The sequence below is a fragment of the Trematomus bernacchii genome, unplaced genomic scaffold (genome assembly GCF_902827165.1).
Source record: "Trematomus bernacchii unplaced genomic scaffold, fTreBer1.1, whole genome shotgun sequence".
NCBI classification, from domain to species: domain Eukaryota; kingdom Metazoa; phylum Chordata; class Actinopteri; order Perciformes; family Nototheniidae; genus Trematomus; species Trematomus bernacchii.
The window spans coordinates 2,206,246-2,226,817 of record NW_022987656.1 but is presented as its reverse complement, the minus strand read 5'-3'; the positions used below and the strand labels follow the sequence as shown (position 1 = coordinate 2,226,817).

The 20,572-nt window shown below is 45.2% G+C and overlaps 1 protein-coding gene across 1 annotated transcript; it reads right to left on the bottom strand.

Moving 5' to 3' along the window:
- Window positions 1–20: 20 nt before the first annotated feature.
- LOC117486654 (b(0,+)-type amino acid transporter 1-like) lies at window positions 21–4,896 on the bottom strand. Its single transcript, XM_034135160.1, has 7 exons — window positions 4,143–4,896; window positions 3,393–3,526; window positions 2,545–2,674; window positions 2,325–2,449; window positions 1,701–1,788; window positions 264–491; window positions 21–56 (listed from the first exon to the last, which is right to left on the bottom strand). The coding sequence occupies exons 1-7, from the start codon at window positions 4,863–4,865 to the stop codon at window positions 21–23; spliced, it is 1,464 nt and encodes a 487-aa protein (XP_033991051.1). The 5' UTR covers window positions 4,866–4,896.
- Between the last annotated feature and the right edge of the window lie 15,676 nt (window positions 4,897–20,572).

Below are 20,572 nucleotides of genomic sequence, written 5' to 3'. Positions count from 1 at the left end.
ACATTTTGAATACAGATGTACTAGTTTTTCTTTGTGCTCGCATCAGCTAAATGCACCTGTGCAAAAAGACAACACATATCAGAGTGTTAAAAGTCAAAGACAAACAACTCATCAATGACAAACAAGAGGTAATAGTAAGTTGCTACCAAATGTAAACCGCAACATCTCATGAGTGTCATTGCAAAAAACAGGTGTAGTTGAAAAGCACAAGCAACAAAACTGGAACAACAGCCTTTTCTTCTGGATTCTTCCACCAATATCACAGGTTTTTTCTCTGTCGGGGCCACCTCTAAGAAGAGCTGCAGGAACACTGTTAGCTTGGTCAGCAACCCTGGGCAGAGCTTGAAATGGATGAAGGGAACGTACACTATAGCTCCACTGAGGATAAATAAAGACACATAGAGGTATTCTATCTGAGGGTTGTCTAGGATGGGTGCAAGAACAAGGAATATTGCCACAATGATGACCAGGACTGGGAGTATAATGGGAACCTGTGGAAAAAGAGAGACAGATTCTCATACGTGTTAAGACAAATGTTAATGTTGATGGTGTTTAAAGGGGCCCTATTATGCAAATGTTCAGGTTCATATATTTGTATTTTGTGTCTCTACTCTGACATGTTGACATGCTTTAATGTTCAGAAAGCTCTTTATTTTTCTGATACTGCCTGTGCTGCAGCACCTCTTTTCACCCTCTGTCTGAAACCAGAGCCCAGTCTGCTCTGATTGGTTAGCTGGCCAGCTCTGTTGTTATTGCTCAACCGCTTAGAGATGTGTCCAAAACGTCCCACCCCTTACACTTATCATGTACAATGTGTTAGAGAGCTAGCCAATTGAAGCGGGAGTGTTAGGTGCTTGCCCCACGGGAACGCATACGGCCGTTTGCGTAACTGTTTAGTGTCATATAGACCATTCTGCCACACTAGGACGACCGAATATGGCAGGAGGAGCAAAAACACACACTTCAAGTCAGATCATCACCCTTAGCTATTTTAATTACCTCTCAAACTACCTAAACTAGTTATAAATATGTTTATTTGTTACTGTCGGCCGGGTCACTCATTACTGGATCAGCTGCTGCATGAGACAGACACTGACGCTGTCAGAAGAGAGGAAAAAGAGAGGCCAGGCTCCGTGTATTTTATTATTATATATAGTCGTTATTCATTTGTTTTAAAGCTTAATAAATAACAAAGAAGACCTTTGACCGGCACTTTTATAATTTTGTCCGGAAGATTTAAACTTTTACACACGTTGACCGGCGAAAAACTCTGCCCGGTTCCCTCGGCCCCCACCACGGTGAATAAACAGAAGGGCAACCATGACAACCTAGCTTCTTCGCTGCTTTTGTGGAGGAAGTTAGAGCGCCACGTACAGGCTCGGCATATGTACTGCAGCTTTTTCCAGCGGTTGGAGCTAAACGGAGCTGTCTCGTGTGAACAGACACTATCCGGTGTATATTGCGCGTTTTTTGCGATTGCAATTGCGTTAATCCTATGCGTTTTGCCGTATGCGTTCCCGTGGGGCAAGCACCTTAAATAGTGATGTCACTATGGGGGGGTGGGGGCGGGGGAGAATTCCCTCTGGAGGGATCTTTGGGATTAAGCCTTTGCAGACCATTTACATGAACTAAAACCTATACTGGCAAACCCCCAAAAGCATAATAGGGCCTCTTTAAGATTGAATGTGTGTGATACGGACCTTGTATGGCCTGGGGAGCTCCGGCTTCTTAATCTTGAGATAGACAAGTCCAGAGAGGGTGATGCCATAGAAAAACCAGGCAGTGAAACTAACATGTAATAAGGAAGAAATGTCAACATTAAATACATGCAAAGGCAGAAAATGATAAAATACCAGACATCTATTTTCTATAACTCTATGTCATGTTTTTGGGCCTTTTGGGGCTTTTGTCAGGATAGGGGAATCCTTCACACAGCCTTTGTACTGTTATTATCATGCAGGCTAGTTATCCATAACTGGCAATACCCACAACCTCCAAAATGTATTTGATGGTTAAGGGATCATTCATGAATGAAACTAGAAAAAACGAAGCGTCCATTCCTGGACTATGGGAATCTAATCTTTAAACGTCCTCGTATGTCATGTGCTGACCATACAGTCATGGTTTTTATTTTTAGGATACACTGGATACATCTATTAATTAATTCATATTGAATACTTAAGATACTTGAAACCCTCTTTAGTTTGTGTTTTTTTTGTGAGGATTAGGGTTTTTAATCTACTATTAAATATGTATTTGTTAAACTGAAAACCAATCACCTCAAAACAAACCTAAAACACATGCAAATCAGACCCAGCTTTCACCTGGAGAAGTTGACAATGCTCTGGAAGTCTCCGGGGATCAGCACCAGAAGAGAGACCACAGTGGTAAAGATCAGCGCTGGAGATGGAGTCAGTCTGCGGACATGAGCCATGGCTAGGATATCTGGCTAGAGAGTAAACACAAGTCAGTGCATGAAGATCGTCACGCTTATGCTCCTGAACAATCTAACTATTATTTTAATCATAAAGTGGAGATGCTAACCAGGTGACCTTCCCTGGCAGCAACAAAGCACACACGGCCCCCACTGAAGAACGTTCCGTTCAGTGAGCCGAAAGCAGACAACGCTGCGGCCACAGACATGGTCCAGCCCCAGCTTCCTAACACTTTGTTCCTGTGGAAAAAGGCACAAGTTCTCACAAAAGTTGCAACAGGAACCTTTCCAATGTTCTAAAGCCACATGCTGCAGTACATAGAAAGTGTAAACATGGGAATTTTATTCAGACTTGTCCTGAAAATGTTTGGACTGAAGATTAACTGAAAACGTTTTGTTTGGCAAGGTAATCTCTACGACGTATTTTATGTTTTAGAACAAAACTTGTGTTAAACACAGACCTTATTTTTAGCTTTAGCCACAAACACGTACAAAAATAAAAACCGTCGACTTTGAGACAAGGAAATCGGACGTGGTAAAATGCTAACTGAAATCCGGGTTTTAGGACTCACTTCTGCACCACACCATCAGAACCAACTTTTTGTGCTCATATTGCATTTTGGGTAATGTATGTGCAACGTTGAAATGCTATATAAATACTCCAAAGTTTCAGACATAGGGTACATAGATGTATTCAGACAGACACTATGACAAAAAGTATGTGTTTTTTTAACATTAAACATGTACCCAAGTTATAGAAGAAACCAAATATACAAATATGAAACTCCGAATTAGCATCATATGTATTCTTTGAAAAATCACTGTGTGATGTCACAGGAGTGCACTCTTTCCATGCTCCTTTGAAATGAGCAATTTTAACAGTCAAAATAGCATGTCAAGTTAACAGGCTGGATCTGTCTACCTGAATCTATTAAAACAATATCAGATGCTGTCTTACCCCCAGGTTACTGCTACAGCGCTTGAGGACATGAGCTCTTTTGGCGTCATAACCGTCAGGTAGCTCACATTCACCAGCAGGTATAAGCCAGTCACCAGAGAAATGGCTATCACAACCGCCCTGGGGAGATTCACCTGGAAGAAAAAAGGCAACATCATTTTTATGTTTGAGATAGCATGATGTTTAGTTGTAATTTTGACACTTGAATAATCGATTGACCTAAAATACTTAACTGAAGTATTTTTCTGCTTTGACAAAGCACGTTTAAAAATGTTGGCACCAATCCTGTCCCATTAACAAAGTGATAAGGTTATGAAGTTTTTCAGTAAAACTATGACAGTCATCAAATGTTAGGTTTCCTCCCGATTACAATTGTCAATAAAAGGCAAACGATAGGATTCGATCATCCAATGACACGTCTTTTTTAATGCCCAAATTCCAACAAGGTTCACTTTTTCTTTTAGGCAAGATGTTAATAATTGAATCTCTTCTAAGAAATGATTGCTTCAACTTTTGTCAAGCATTATAATATTCTACAATCATTGTTTTGATATAAAAATTACCAAATTCAATCTTAAAAAAAACCTAGATAATCTATTTTCACATTTTACAATCACTGCACACACTCACATGATAATAACACTAACAGACACACACATTTGTCACAGTTAGATAAGACTACAATTGCAGCAAACAAACACATGTCCTGACAGTGTCTTCATGCAACAATCCAATTCTTTACAGTCTCACCTCAGGTCTTTTTAGCTCCTCAGTGACATAGTTCAAGTTGTACCACCCAGCGTAAGACCAGAGTCCTTGATAAACACCCATTCCCAGAGTGCTCAAAGAGTACTGAGTGCCTTTAAATGCATTCTCAACTTTCAAATTTTCCACAATGACACTGCTGCTCTGTATGAGCTTCACTATTCCTCCGATAACAATAAATGTCAACACCAGCACTTTGGCCACCAAGAACACCACTTGGATTCTGACGGCAATCCGGGAATTCAAGATGTTTACTATGGCAACGACCAGTATAGCCACAGCTGCAACACACTTCACTACCAGATCAGGAGGTTGGCAGCTGTTGTAAAAGGGTGCTAGAGCATATTCTCCAATGCTAATCGCCATTGCTGCAATGCCAAGCGGCTTCACAACCACAACAAAAGTGATTGCTGCAAAAAAAGCAGGGCATGAACCATAGATCCTCAGTATGTAGATGGATTCTCCACCAGATTCCTGGATGATTGTCCCAAGCTCTGCATAGGACAGTGCTGCAAACATAGCTACAACTCCAGAGAGAGCCCAGATCACCAGACTTGCTCCAGGGCTTCCAACGTAGCCCATTATAAACTGAGGGGACATGAATATCCCGGATCCGATCATGGTTCCTGATACTAGTGCTACACCACCAATCAGCCCAATTTCCCGCCTCATTTTCAGGGCTTTAGGTTCTTTGTCCGTCATGGTCATATCGGAGCGATGATTGGGAAAACAGTGCAGATGTAACAGAGACACCTGAAGAATGTAATCCAAAGATAATAAAAAGGGCTCAAAGTATTCCTTAGATGTTATATTAACTCGACTGAAGTTGTAAAACTTTTACTTTTACCACCACTATTGGAGGGGGTGTAGCCGCTGTAGAAGGGGGCAACAGCATATTCAGCAAAACTCAGAGCAATTTATGTTGCAATGGTAGGTCTCATGGCCACGATGAAGCTGAAATAAAACATAAAGGCCACCATTTTCCCTGTCGTCCGCAGCATGTAGATAAACTGTCCTCCAGACTCTGGTATGACTGTTCCCAGTTCAGCGTAGCAGAGCCCTCCCAACATGGATATCAACCCACAGCAAGTCTAGATTACAAAGCTTGCCCCAGGGCTGCCGATATCAGCCAGCACATACTGGGGGGAGATGAAAATCCCAGAACCTATCATGGTTCCAGCAATAAATGATACACCTGCTATGAGCCCCACTTCCCTCTTCAGATTGAGCTTCTGTGTGTTACCTTCCATCGTTAGAGAGCTGCTGTCTTCTCAAACGCATTCGCAGTGGACACTGGACATGCACTAAACTGGCTGTAGATGAACTGCGAAATGTTGGGCAATTATGGAGCCGTGTCCTAAGAGGCAGACCCTAAACGGAGGCATGTTCCTCTTTGACTTTGGTCATTTCATCAAGTTATTTCCATTAGCAGACAATCATGTGTTCACTTTTTACTGCAAAGAATGTTAAATAATTATGGGTTTAGATGTCAGTGTAAATAAGTAGTCTGAGATTGTCTGCAAAATTGAGGCACAATATCTCTAAAATAAATGCTTGTTCCAAGGTTATTTCTCTGACTGACAGTAAAAAGTAATAAGAGAAACTTTGAGATTTGTTAACTGCAAACTCACAAGATGTGGAAAAGGTGAAATGTTTGTAAACCAAAACCCATGAAGGGGGGCATCCTCCCCCAGAAGATTTATTTTAACATGTAAATGAAGTATTCTGGTAAACTCTGCGAAGAAAATAAAGAAAAAAGACAAAATGTTCTTCCGGCTATCAACAGATTTCCATTATTACCAAGTTTGGAAAGATACAACAGGGTAACGTCAGTAAAAGATTATTACGACACACAAACACACGTTTATTGGCAAATAATCATCTAATGTTAAGTTAGCAACAAAAGAGACATACTTCAAACTCATGTCCAATCAAGTTGTATCCATGGATGTATAAAGTAATAGTTGTACCACAAAAAGTTCTTCCATGGAAGAGAAGACGATGCAATTACCTTGATTCCTATTGGCCAAAAAACTCCAGAAGCATCATCATCAAAGAGGTTTTATTGAGAACATTGTGAAGTGACAACACTTTTCAGAACGGTGTCTGGTCTCCAGTCTTCAAGACTATGGGAAATTGTTCTGGCCACTTGCAACACCTCCCCCCCCCCTTGGTCATAATGTCGCTAACCCTAACACTTCTCTTTCCAGCAACTTTACACTGCCTGCAATCTAGTGTGCACTGAAATGTATTGCTTAATGAAGCCATGAAAACCACATAATCTGCAATAAAAAGGGACACCTGAGTTCATATGACCCTCGGATGTACTAAAAATATTCTGTCCACGTAGAAAAACACAGTCAGAACCAGTAATAGTTCTCTAGCATATCTTAGTTTAGCTTCCACAGGGAATTCTAAGAATGGCACTATACTGGAAATGTAGTTGTCCCAAACAATACCAATGAAATTCCAGAACATATCAATAGTGAGTTTACTGTGCCCAAACCACATTTTCTATTGTCCACTTGACCCCTGGATGTCGTTAGGCTGCCTTCGAATATTAAGAGTTTTGATCTTTGCTCACTCCAGGGGAGGGTGCAAACCTTGCCCAGCTGTGCCACTTTATACAGCTAAACTATCTCATTAACATGGACTTGTTATTATTATTGTGACGTCCAAAAAAATGCAATTACTTTTTGTCAGTAGTATGTACAGAAACAGCTCTCACTCCAAAGATCCTCTGATGGTCATAGATGTAAGCTAAATCTAAGTGTACAGCGCACATTTTGAGTGGATGCGTAAACTCCCAAGACCTCCAGAGAGAGCCCAGATCACCAGACTTGCTCCAGGGCTTCCAACGTAGCCCATTATAAACTGAGGGGACATGAATATCCCGGATCCGATCATGGTTCCTGATACTAGTGCTACACCACCAATCAGCCCAATTTCCCGCCTCATTTTCAGGGCTTTAGGTTCTTTGTCCGTCATGGTCATATCGGAGCGATGATTGGGAAAACACTGCAGATGTAACAGAGACACCTGAAGAATGTAATCCAAAGATAATAAAAAGGGCTCAAAGTATTCCTTAGATGTTATATTAACTCGACTGAAGTTGTAAAACTTTTACTTTTACCACCACTATTGGAGGGGGTGTAGCCGCTGTAGAAGGGGGCAACAGCATATTCTGCAAAACTCAGAGCAATTTATGTTGCAATGGTAGGTCTCATTGCCACGATGAAGCTGAAATAAAACATAAAGGCCACCATTTTCCCTGTCGTCCGCAGCATGTAGATAAACTGTCCTCCAGACTCTGGTATGACTGTTCCCAGTTCAGCGTAGCAGAGCCCTCCCAACATGGATATCAACCCACAGCAAGTCTAGATTACAAAGCTTGCCCCAGGGCTGCCGATATCAGCCAGCACATACTGGGGGAGATGAAAATCCCAGAACCTATCATGGTTCCAGCAATAAATGATACACCTGCTATGAGCCCCACTTCCCTCTTCAGATTGAGCTTCTGTGTGTTACCTTCCATCGTTAGAGAGCTGCTGTCTTCTCAAACGCATTCGCAGTGGACACTGGACATGCACTAAACTGGCTGTAGATGAACTGCGAAATGTTGGGCAATTATGGAGCCGTGTCCTAAGAGGCAGACCCTAAACGGAGGCATGTTCCTCTTTGACTTTGGTCATTTCATCAAGTTATTTCCATTAGCAGACAATCATGTGTTCACTTTTTACTGCAAAGAATGTTAAATAATTATGGGTTTAGATGTCAGTGTAAATAAGTAGTCTGAGATTGTCTGCAAAATTGAGGCACAATATCTCTAAAATAAATTCTTGTTCCAAGGTTATTTCTCTGACTGACAGTAAAAAGTAATAAGAGAAACTTTGAGATTTGTTAACTGCAAACTCACAAGATGTGGAAAAGGTGAAATGTTTGTAAACCAAAACCCCTGAAGGGGGGCATCCTCCCCCAGAAGATTTATTTTAACATGTAAATGAAGTATTCTGGTAAACTCTGCGAAGAAAATAAAGAAAAAAGACAAAATGTTCTTCCGGCTATCAACAGATTTCCATTATTACCAAGTTTGGAAAGATACAACAGGGTAACGTCAGTAAAAGATTATTACGACACACAAACACACGTTTATTGGCAAATAATCATCTAATGTTAAGTTAGCAACAAAAGAGACATACTTCAAACTGTCCAATCAAGTTGTATCCATGGATGTATAAAGTAATAGTTGTACCACAAAAAGTTCTTCCATGGAAGAGAAGACGATGCAATTACCTTGATTCCTATTGGCCAAAAAACTCCAGAAGCATCATCATCAAAGAGGTTTTATTGAGAACATTGTGAAGTGACAACACTTTTCAGAACGGTGTCTGGTCTCCAGTCTTCAAGACTATGGGAAATTGTTCTGGCCACTTGCAACACCTCCCCCCCCCCTTGGTCATAATGTCGCTAACCCTAACACTTCTCTTTCCAGCAACTTTACACTGCCTGCAATCTAGTGTGCACTGAAATGTATTGCTTAATGAAGCCATGAAAACCACATAATCTGCAATAAAAAGGGACACCTGAGTTCATATGACCCTCGGATGTACTAAAAATATTCTGTCCACGTAGAAAAACACAGTCAGAACCAGTAATAGTTCTCTAGCATATCTTAGTTTAGCTTCCACAGGGAATTCTAAGAATGGCACAATACTGGAAATGTAGTTGTCCCAACCAATACCAATGAAATTCCAGAACATATCAATAGTGAGTTTACTGTGCCCAAACCACATTTTCTATTGTCCACTTGACCCCTGGATGTCGTTAGGCTGCCTTCGAATATTAAGAGTTTTGATCTTTGCTCACTCCAGGGGAGGGTGCAAACCTTGCCCAGCTGTGCCACTTTATACAGCTAAACTATCTCATTAACATGGACTTGTTATTATTATTGTGACGTCCAAAAAAATGCAATTACTTTTTGTCAGTAGTATGTACAGAAACAGCTCTCACTCCAAAGATCCTCTGATGGTCATAGATGTAAGCTAAATCTAAGTGTACAGCGCACATTTTGAGTGGATGCGTAAACTCCCAAGACCTCCAGAGAGAGCCCAGATCACCAGACTTGCTCCAGGGCTTCCAACGTAGCCCATTATAAACTGAGGGGACATGAATATCCCGGATCCGATCATGGTTCCTGATACTAGTGCTACACCACCAATCAGCCCAATTTCCCGCCTCATTTTCAGGGCTTTAGGTTCTTTGTCCGTCATGGTCATATCGGAGCGATGATTGGGAAAACACTGCAGATGTAACAGAGACACCTGAAGAATGTAATCCAAAGATAATAAAAAGGGCTCAAAGTATTCCTTAGATGTTATATTAACTCGACTGAAGTTGTAAAACTTTTACTTTTACCACCACTATTGGAGGGGGGTGTAGCCGCTGTAGAAGGGGGCAACAGCATATTCTGCAAAACTCAGAGCAATTTATGTTGCAATGGTAGGTCTCATGGCCACGATGAAGCTGAAATAAAACATAAAGGCCACCATTTTCCCTGTCGTCCGCAGCATGTAGATAAACTGTCCTCCAGACTCTGGTATGACTGTTCCCAGTTCAGCGTAGCAGAGCCCTCCCAACATGGATATCAACCCACAGCAAATTCAGATTACAAAGCTTGCCCCAGGGCTGCCGATATCAGCCAGCACATACTGGGGGGAGATGAAAATCCCAGAACCTATCATGGTTCCAGCAATAAATGATACACCTGCTATGAGCCCCACTTCCCTCTTCAGATTGAGCTTCTGTGTGTTACCTTCCATCGTTAGAGAGCTGCTGTCTTCTCAAACGCATTCGCAGTGGACACTGGACATGCACTAAACTGGCTGTAGATGAACTGCGAAATGTTGGGCAATTATGGAGCCGTGTCCTAAGAGGCAGACCCTAAACGGAGGCATGTTCCTCTTTGACTTTGGTCATTTCATCAAGTTATTTCCATTAGCAGACAATCATGTGTTCACTTTTTACTGCAAAGAATGTTAAATAATTATGGGTTTAGATGTCAGTGTAAATAAGTAGTCTGAGATTGTCTGCAAAATTGAGGCACAATATCTCTAAAATAAATTCTTGTTCCAAGGTTATTTCTCTGACTGACAGTAAAAAGTAATAAGAGAAACTTTGAGATTTGTTAACTGCAAACTCACAAGATGTGGAAAAGGTGAAATGTTTGTAAACCAAAACCCCTGAAGGGGGGCATCCTCCCCCAGAAGATTTATTTTAACATGTAAATGAAGTATTCTGGTAAACTCTGCGAAGAAAATAAAGAAAAAAGACAAAATGTTCTTCCGGCTATCAACAGATTTCCATTATTACCAAGTTTGGAAAGATACAACAGGGTAACGTCAGTAAAAGATTATTACGACACACAAACACACGTTTATTGGCAAATAATCATCTAATGTTAAGTTAGCAACAAAAGAGACATACTTCAAACTGTCCAATCAAGTTGTATCCATGGATGTATAAAGTAATAGTTGTACCACAAAAAGTTTTTCCATGGAAGAGAAGACGATGCAATTACCTTGATTCCTATTGGCCAAAAAACTCCAGAAGCATCATCATCAAAGAGGTTTTATTGAGAACATTGTGAAGTGACAACACTTTTCAGAACGGTGTCTGGTCTCCAGTCTTCAAGACTATGGGAAATTGTTCTGGCCACTTGCAACACCTCCCCCCCCCCCTTGGTCATAATGTCGCTAACCCTAACACTTCTCTTTCCAGCAACTTTACACTGCCTGCAATCTAGTGTGCACTGAAATGTATTGCTTAATGAAGCCATGAAAACCACATAATCTGCAATAAAAAGAGACACCTGAGTTCATATGACCCTCGGATGTACTAAAAATATTCTGTCCGCGTAGAAAAACACAGTCAGAACCAGTAATAGTTCTCTAGCATATCTTAGTTTAGCTTCCACAGGGAATTCTAAGAATGGCACGATACTGGAAATGTAGTTGTCCCAACCAATCCCAATGAAATTCCAGAACATATCAATAGTGAGTTTACTGTGCCCAAACCACATTTTCTATTGTCCACTTGACCCCTGGATGTCGTTAGGCTGCCTTCGAATATTAAGAGTTTTGATCTTTGCTCACTCCAGGGGAGGGTGCAAACCTTGCCCAGCTGTGCCACTTTATACAGCTAAACTATCTCATTAACATGGACTTGTTATTATTATTGTGACGTCCAAAAAAATGCAATTACTTTTTGTCAGTAGTATGTACAGAAACAGCTCTCACTCCAAAGATCCTCTGATGGTCATAGATGTAAGCTAAATCTAAGTGTACAGCGCACATTTTGAGTGGATGCGTAAACTCCCAAGACCTCCAGAGAGAGCCCAGATCACCAGACTTGCTCCAGGGCTTCCAACGTAGCCCATTATAAACTGAGGGGACATGAATATCCTGGATCCGATCATGGTTCCTGATACTAGTGCTACACCACCAATCAGCCCAATTTCCCGCCTCATTTTCAGGGCTTTAGGTTCTTTGTCCGTCATGGTCATATCGGAGCGATGATTGGGAAAACACTGCAGATGTAACAGAGACACCTGAAGAATGTAATCCAAAGATAATAAAAAGGGCTCAAAGTATTCCTTAGATGTTATATTAACTCGACTGAAGTTGTAAAACTTTTACTTTTACCACCACTATTGGAGGGGGTGTAGCCGCTGTAGAAGGGGGCAACAGCATATTCTGCAAAACTCAGAGCAATTTATGTTGCAATGGTAGGTCTCATGGCCACGATGAAGCTGAAATAAAACATAAAGGCCACCATTTTCCCTGTCGTCCGCAGCATGTAGATAAACTGTCCTCCAGACTCTGGTATGACTGTTCCCAGTTCAGCGTAGCAGAGCCCTCCCAACATGGATATCAACCCACAGCAAGTCTAGATTACAAAGCTTGCCCCAGGGCTGCCGATATCAGCCAGCACATACTGGGGGGAGATGAAAATCCCAGAACCTATCATGGTTCCAGCAATAAATGATACACCTGCTATGAGCCCCACTTCCCTCTTCAGATTGAGCTTCTGTGTGTTACCTTCCATCGTTAGAGAGCTGCTGTCTTCTCAAACGCATTCGCAGTGGACACTGGACATGCACTAAACTGGCTGTAGATGAACTGCGAAATGTTGGGCAATTATGGAGCCGTGTCCTAAGAGGCAGACCCTAAACGGAGGCATGTTCCTCTTTGACTTTGGTCATTTCATCAAGTTATTTCCATTAGCAGACAATCATGTGTTCACTTTTTACTGCAAAGAATGTTAAATAATTATGGGTTTAGATGTCAGTGTAAATAAGTAGTCTGAGATTGTCTGCAAAATTGAGGCACAATATCTCTAAAATAAATGCTTGTTCCAAGGTTATTTCTCTGACTGACAGTAAAAAGTAATAAGAGAAACTGTTACGATCTGTCTGTGTTGGGTTTTGTCTTGTCTTTTTCTGTCTTTTGTTTCCTGTTTTGTTTTGAAAGTTGTTCACCCCTGTCCTGCCTGAGTGCCCGATTGTGTTCACCTGGTGCCCCTGGGTTTTCTCCTCCCTCCTCACCTGTGTCTTGTTTGTGTGATTGGTCTTGTGTGTATTTTAGTTCTGGTTTTTCTGTCTGTCATGGTTGGTTCATTGTTGGTATTTGACTGTGTGTCACAGGGTAGTGATCTGTGTTCTACTTCGTACCTTGAAATAAAGGAATATTCTTGGAGATCTGCATTTGGGTCCTGCCTGCTTACTCAACCCTGACAGAATGAACCAACCAGAAATGGGCCCAGCAGATCCATTTGAGGTGGGATTACAACATTTTACCTTTTCTTTGGCTTGCTGCTATAGTAGGTGGAGGGGAGCGTCCAGTGTTCAGCAGAGAGAGGCTGCTCTGGCAGAGGCTCACCAGGTGGCAACAGTGGATCCATCTCTAGTTAAGTTCTTACCTGACTGGATTTTGGATTTCCTGTCGACGTGTGATTCCCGGCCTGCTAGCCCCAGGCATGCTAGCCCCCTGCCTCCCAACTCCCAACCTAACACCATACATCTCGGTGTGTTCCGTCTGAAGTCAACCCCTGCTTCTTCCCCATTTCCTGCTCCTGTCCAGGAGCCGTTCGCGGGCACTCGTCTGGCTTTTGGAGGTCCACGGAGCCTCCAAAAGGCTCCTAGGAGAAGGAGTCGCAAGTCCAGGCTAGCAGCCCGACCCCCAGAAGCCATGCTTTGGGCTCCAGTACAGGCCCCAGCAGCCATGGTTCAGTCTCCAGAACCGGCCCACACAGCCATGGTTCCAGCCCCAGTTCTGGCCCCAACAGCCATGGTTCCGGCTCCAGAACCGGCCCATGCAGCCATGGTTCCGCCCTCTGTTCCGTTCCAGCACGCCATTTCTCAGGAACATGAGCAGGCGTGGCGAGACTTTGAGGAAAGCCAGCGGTCCTTGGCTCTATGCTTCCCGGGCCTCGCTGCTCGGGTCTCGACTTTGACGTCTGCTGCTGCATTTCCTGCCTCCTCCAGTCCACCTGTGGATTCCACTCCAGCCCCTCGTGTCCTGTCGGTGGTCCGGCCGACTCCAGCACCCCGTCTCCTGTCGGTGGTCCGGCCGACTCCAGCACCCCGTCTCCTGTCGGTGGTCCGGCCGACTCCAGCACCCCGTCTCCTGTCGGTGGTCCGGCCGACTCCAGCACCCGTCTCCTGTCGGTGGTCCGGCCGACTCCAGCACCCCGTCTCCTGTTGGCTCTCCGGCCGACGCCAGCCCCCCGTGTCCTGTTGGCTCTACGGCCGACGCCTACCCTATGTCCTGTGATGTTGGAGGTCCCGCCGACTACTCTCCTGCCGGGGGTCTTGCCAACTCCATGTCCTGTCCCGCCGACTACTCTTCTGCCGGGGGTCTTGCCAATCCTATGTCCTGTCCCGTTGGGGGTCCCGCAGACAACTCTTCTGCCGGGGGTCTTGCCAACTCCGTGTCCTGTCCCATTGGGGGTCCCGCCGACTACTCTTCTGCCGGGGGTCTTGCCAATCCTATGTCCTGTCCCGTTGGGGGTCCCGCAGACAACTGTTCTGCCGGGGGTCTTGCCAACTCCATGTCCTGTTCCGTTGGGGATCTCGCCGACTACTCTTCTGCCGGGGGTCTTGCCAACCCTATGTCCTGTGATGTTGGAGGTCCCGCCGACTACTCTCCTGCCGGGGGTGCTGCCAACCCTATGTCCTGTGCTGTTGGAGGTCCCGCCGACTACTCTCCTGCCGGGGGTCTTGCCAACTCCATGTCCTGTCCCGTTGGGGGCCCCGCCGACAACTCTCCTGCCGAGGGTCCTGCCAACTCCACGTCCAGTATCGTTGGAGATCCTGCCAACACCTGTTCCGCTGTGGGCCCTGCCAACCCCAGATTCTGTCCTGTTGGGGGTCCCGCCGACTGCTGCTCCGCCGGGTTTCCTGTCGACACCTGTTCCGCTGTGGGTCCTGCCAACCCCATGTCCTGTCCTGTTGGGGGCCCCGCCGACACCTGCTCCGCCGGATTTCCTGCCAACACCAGATCCTGTCCTGTTGGGGGTCCCGCCGACACCTGTCCCGCCGGGGGTCCTGCCAACTCTGTGTCCTGTTCCGTTGGGGGTCCAGTCGACACCAGCCCTTGCTCCATCCGGGGTCCCATTGACACCAGCCCATGTCATGTTCTGGATCCCGTCTACGCCTGTCCCGTCAGCTCCGGTTCCTGTCCGGCCGATACTGGGTCCTGCCCGGCCTCCGGAGCTGTCCCGTCGGCGCCTTCCTGCCCGGCCTCCGGAGCTGTCCCGTCGGCGCCTTCCTGCCCGGCCTCCGGAGCTGTCCCGTCGGCGCCTTCCTGCCCGGCCTCCGGAGCTGTCCCGTCGGCGCCTTCCTGCCCGGCCTCCGGAGCTGTCCCGTCGGCGCCTTCCTGCCCGGCCTCCGGAGCTGTCCCGTCGGCGCCTTCCTGCCCGGCCTCCGGAGCTGTCCCGTCGGCGCCTTCCTGCCCGGCCTCCGGAGCTGTCCCGTCGGCGTCTTCCAGCTCGTCCTCCGGAGTTGTCCCGTCGGCACCTTCCTGCCCGGCCTCCGGAGCTGTCCCGTCAGCGCCTTCCTGCCCGTCCTCCGGAGCTGTCCCGTAGACGCCTTCTTGTTCGCCCTCGAGCCCGGCCCCCTGAGTGCCGCGGTCTTCGCCCTCGAGCCCGGCCTCCTGAGTTCCCCAGCCGTGGTCTTCGCCCTCGAGCCCGGCCCCCTGACTCTTCCAGCCGCTGCCTTCGCCCTCGAGCCCGGCCCCTTGAGTTCCCCAGCCGTGGTCTTTGCCCTCGAGCCCGGCCCCCTGACTCTCCCAACCACTGCCTTTGCTCTCATGCCTGGGTCCCCGAGTTCGCCCGCTGTGGCCTTCGCCCCTTTTTGGACTCTGCCTTGCTCCCGGGCCGTCCGCCCGGGACCCCTTCCGGGCCCGTCCTCCGGACCCCCTCCACCCACCCTGTTGGTCCTGGTTGTGCGTCCCTCCTCCAGACCCCCTCCACCCACCCTGTTGGTCCTGGTTGTGCGTCCCTCCTCCAGACCCCCTCCACCCACCCTGCTGGAATGTTTTGGACTTTTTGGGACGTCTGGGATCCGTCCCTTGAGGGGGGGGTACTGTTACGATCTGTCTGTGTTGGGTTTTGTCTTGTCTTTTTCTGTCTTTTGTTTCCTGTTTTGTTTTGAAAGGTGTTCACCCCTGTCCTGCCTGAGTGCCCGATTGTGTTCACCTGGTGCCCCTGGGTTTTCTCCTCCCTCCTCACCTGTGTCTTGTTTGTGTGATTGGTCTTGTGTGTATTTTAGTTCTGGTTTTTCTGTCTGTCATGGTTGGTTCATTGTTGGTATTTGACTGTGTCACAGGGTAGTGATCTGTGTTCTACTTCGTACCTTGAAATAAAGGAATATTCTTGGAGATCTGCATTTGGGTCCTGCCTGCTTACTCAACCCTGACAGAAACTTTGAGATTTGTTAACTGCAAACTCACAAGATGTGGAAAAGGTGAAATGTTTGTAAACCAAAACCCCTGAAGGGGGGCATCCTCCCCCAGAAGATTTATTTTAACATGTAAATGAAGTATTCTGGTAAACTCTGCGAAGAAAATAAAGAAAAAAGACAAAATTTTCTTCCGGCTATCAACAGATTTCCATTATTACCAAGTTTGGAAAGATACAACAGGGTAACGTCAGTAAAAGATTATTACGACACACAAACACACGTTTATTGGCAAATAATCATCTAATGTTAAGTTAGCAACAAAAGAGACATACTTCAAACTGTCCAATCAAGTTGTATCCATGGATGTATAAAGTAATAGTTGTACCACAAAAAGTTCTTCCATGGAAGAGAAGACGATGCAATTACCTTGATTCCTATTGGCCAAAAAACTCCAGAAGCATCATCATCAAAGAGGTTTTATTGAGAACATTGTGAAGTGACAACACTTTTCAGAACGGTGTCTGGTCTCCAGTCTTCAAGACTATGGGAAATTGTTCTGGCCACTTGCAACACCTCCCCCCCCCCCTTGGTCATAATGTCGCTAACCCTAACACTTCTCTTTCCAGCAACTTTACACTGCCTGCAATCTAGTGTGCACTGAAATGTATTGCTTAATGAAGCCATGAAAACCACATAATCTGCAATAAAAAGAGACACCTGAGTTCATATGACCCTCGGATGTACTAAAAATATTCTGTCCACGTAGAAAAACAGTCAGAACCAGTAATAGTTCTCTAGCATATCTTAGTTTAGCTTCCACAGGGAATTCTAAGAATGGCACAATACTGGAAATGTAGTTGTCCCAACCAATCCCAATGAAATTCCAGAACATATCAATAGTGAGTTTACTGTGCCCAAACCACATTTTCTATTGTCCACTTGACCCCTGGATGTCGTTAGGCTGCCTTCGAATATTAAGAGTTTTGATCTTTGCTCACTCCAGGGGAGGGTGCAAACCTTGCCCAGCTGTGCCACTTTATACAGCTAAACTATCTCATTAACATGGACTTATTATTATTGTGACGTCCAAAAAAATGCAATTACTTTTTGTCAGTAGTATGTACAGAAACAGCTCTCACTCCAAAGATCCTCTGATGGTCATAGATGTAAGCTAAATCTAAGTGTACAGCGCACATTTTGAGTGGATGCGTAAACTCCCAAGACCTCCAGAGAGAGCCCAGATCACCAGACTTGCTCCAGGGCTTCCAACGTAGCCCATTATAAACTGAGGGGACATGAATATCCCGGATCCGATCATGGTTCCTGATACTAGTGCTACACCACCAATCAGCCCAATTTCCCGCCTCATTTTCAGGGCTTTAGGTTCTTTGTCCGTCATGGTCATATCGGAGCGATGATTGGGAAAACACTGCAGATGTAACAGAGACACCTGAAGAATGTAATCCAAAGATAATAAAAAGGGCTCAAAGTATTCCTTAGATGTTATATTAACTCGACTGAAGTTGTAAAACTTTTACTTTTACCACCACTATTGGAGGGGGTGTAGCCGCTGTAGAAGGGGGCAACAGCATATTCTGCAAAACTCAGAGCAATTTATGTTGCAATGGTAGGTCTCATGGCCACGATGAAGCTGAAATAAAACATAAAGGCCACCATTTTCCCTGTCGTCCGCAGCATGTAGATAAACTGTCCTCCAGACTCTGGTATGACTGTTCCCAGTTCAGCGTAGCAGAGCCCTCCCAACATGGATATCAACCCACAGCAAGTCCAGATTACAAAGCTTGCCCCAGGGCTGCCGATATCAGCCAGCACATACTGGGGGGAGATGAAAATCCCAGAACCTATCATGGTTCCAGCAATAAATGATACACCTGCTATGAGCCCCACTTCCCTCTTCAGATTGAGCTTCTGTATGTTACCTTCCATCGTTAGAGAGCTGCTGTCTTCTCAAACGCATTCGCAGTGGACACTGGACATGCACTAAACTGGCTGTAGATGAACTGCGAAATGTTGGGCAATTATAGAGCCGTGTCCCTACTGTTCTACTGAAGCCTTCCGAGTAAATCGCCAGAACGCCGACACCCCCTGTTGGAGAAAATACTGTTGTCTCCTCTTTGGGTTTGTTTTAATGCACTGATATCATGTGTGATTCTGTAAGGAAGTGGCAGATTTTCTCCGGTTGTGTATTTTCAAATTCTAGCGATCTCGAGCCGGTTTCTCAAACTTACCTACCCCACCTTTAATGTAATAATAATGTTTTCACTACTGTGATTGGTTATGACAACACATATAGTAGAATATCATTTTTGACTTTTTTAAGGATTTATCAGGACAGAGCAAATGGATTGTTTCACTAAGTGGTGAATCCCTCCTGATCCCAAACACATTTATTTGACATGTTTGCTTTTAGAGCAGCCCATCTCCTGTGTATTGTTAGAAATTAAAATCAATGTTTAATAGCATAATTTAGTCTAAAATATATCATCAGTTTAAAAGCTATTTTATTGTGAAAAAACCCTCATATCCGGTCATAAAGTTCTCATAAAATCTCAATGCCAAGCTTTTATTCTGAAAATCCTTCATATCCGGTCAGTATGTAGCATGTCGCTAACAATGTTTTCTGAATGTAAAGTGAAAATGACATGGAGTGTTGCACACCAAAACCTACGGACTTTAACACTACATCTACAGACGTCGAGATATTATTACTGCTGAATATTAAATGAAGGTACAGTTGATCGTAAAGTGTTTTCACATACGTGAGTAGCTATGACGTCAGAGGGAATTACCGTAAATGAGAACTGTGCCGTAAAAGTGTTTCTAGGATTTCTAAACTATTACAGCTGTTTATAAAGTATTACCGTAAATAAAAAGTCAAGAAAGAGATAAAGAGGAGAAAAGACTTAAGGAAGTAAGCAAGGAATACAAAATGTCGAAATCCTCTGTTTCACGCGATGTCGATTGAAGACCGAGGAGGGCGGTCCCCCTATCTGCACAGCAGGAGAGAACGAGAAGAGATAAAGGAGATCGGGGAGGACAAGACGAGACTTGTCTTTGCTGCAGCCTCTCGAGAGACATCACCGGCTTTGTATTTTCTTTAACCTCTGCTTGTTGTATCATCGTGCCATTTAATTAAACTCAACCAATTTGAACCTTTTCGGAGACTCCATTAGTCTCTTCATTCTAAGCTCCTCTCCTGGGCGCGAGAACATCGAATACTTCTAATAGTATTATCCTTACTTCTTATCACTCAACGTTTCCTGTCATTTCTTCCAGGTAACGGCATCGCAGCGCTCCACTCAGTCCCCACTGCCATCTTCTGCGTCCTGCACTGCCTGCAGCCCAGAGAATGCCTCCCAGAGAACTAGGCCTGGAGAGGACAATAGCGTACAGCCTGGCCCTGGGAGGAGACACAGACACCATAGCCTGCATGGCAGGGGCCATCGCTGGGGCCCACTACGGCATCGAGGCTATCCCTCAGTCGTGGATAAAGTGCTGCGAGGGGGCGGAGGATGCAGACATGAATGCAGAGCGGCTTCACATGCTGTACCAGCAAACATCACAGGGGGGCGGGACAGGGGAGCCGAGCTGTGGAGCTGAAAGCCAATCAAAAGCTTCTAACGGCACAGAGAAGAAAGCCAGAGCGGAGTGATTCTTATGGCGCATTTCCACTACACGGCCTCGCTCGGCGTCGCTCGGTATGGCTAGGCCTCGTTAGGACTGGCTCACTTTATGGCGCATTTCCATTACAGTTTAGGAACTGGGGTAGTATCTATAGTAACGCAGTGTAGGCGGAGCCGTGACGTCATCTTCAATGAGAACCCCAGAAAAACAACACAGCCGTTAGCTGTTAGCACTCAGAGCTCACAGCTCCTCATATATGTTCAGAAACTAGACAAAAGTTAAACAAGTACAAACCACAGACTGCCTGTGTCATGGCGAATACAGTCGCTGCTTTATTTATGTCTGTATAGGCCGTTGTTGTGAGTGTGGACGGTCGGAGCATATACTGCGTTAGCTTAGCCAATCTCCATTTAGAAAACACGCATTTTAAAAGGTTTTTCGCCTGCCGTCTGTCTGCAGACTTGTCAAAGCATTAATTCATGGTTTTTACTAACCGGTATCAGTATGTTGTTACTTCGGCATCATTTTGAAACGTGTATTACAATTAAATCACGGTCAAATATGTCCATCTTGTTGTAGTTGTAGCCCCCTTGCCAGCGATTCTCTCTCTAGTTTAGCATACTCAGCCCGACTCAGCCTCGTTGTCTCTGGCCCTAGACCCACGATTTTATGAGGCCAGAAAAACTGTGAATTAGGACCCGCCGGCCGGTACTAGGCCAAGTGGAAACGCAACCAAAAACGGGCCGCTGACGTCACAGCCCTCTTAAACCGTGCTCCGCGCTGTAGTGGAAACGCGCCATTACTGAGTGAC

Excerpts from the sequence above, each read along its gene's own strand:
- LOC117486654 (XM_034135160.1), bottom strand. The coding sequence starts at position 4,865 with ATGACCATGACGGACAAAGAACCTAAAGCCCTGAAAATGAGGCGGGAA. Across the intron at positions 3,527-4,142 it reads AGGAGCTAAAAAGACCTGAG|GTGAATCTCCCCAGGGCGGT; the intron begins GTGAGACTGTAA and ends TTTTTCTTCCAG. Across the intron at positions 2,450-2,544 it reads CTGCCAGGGAAGGTCACCTG|CCAGATATCCTAGCCATGGC; the intron begins GTTAGCATCTCC and ends TTTACTCTCTAG.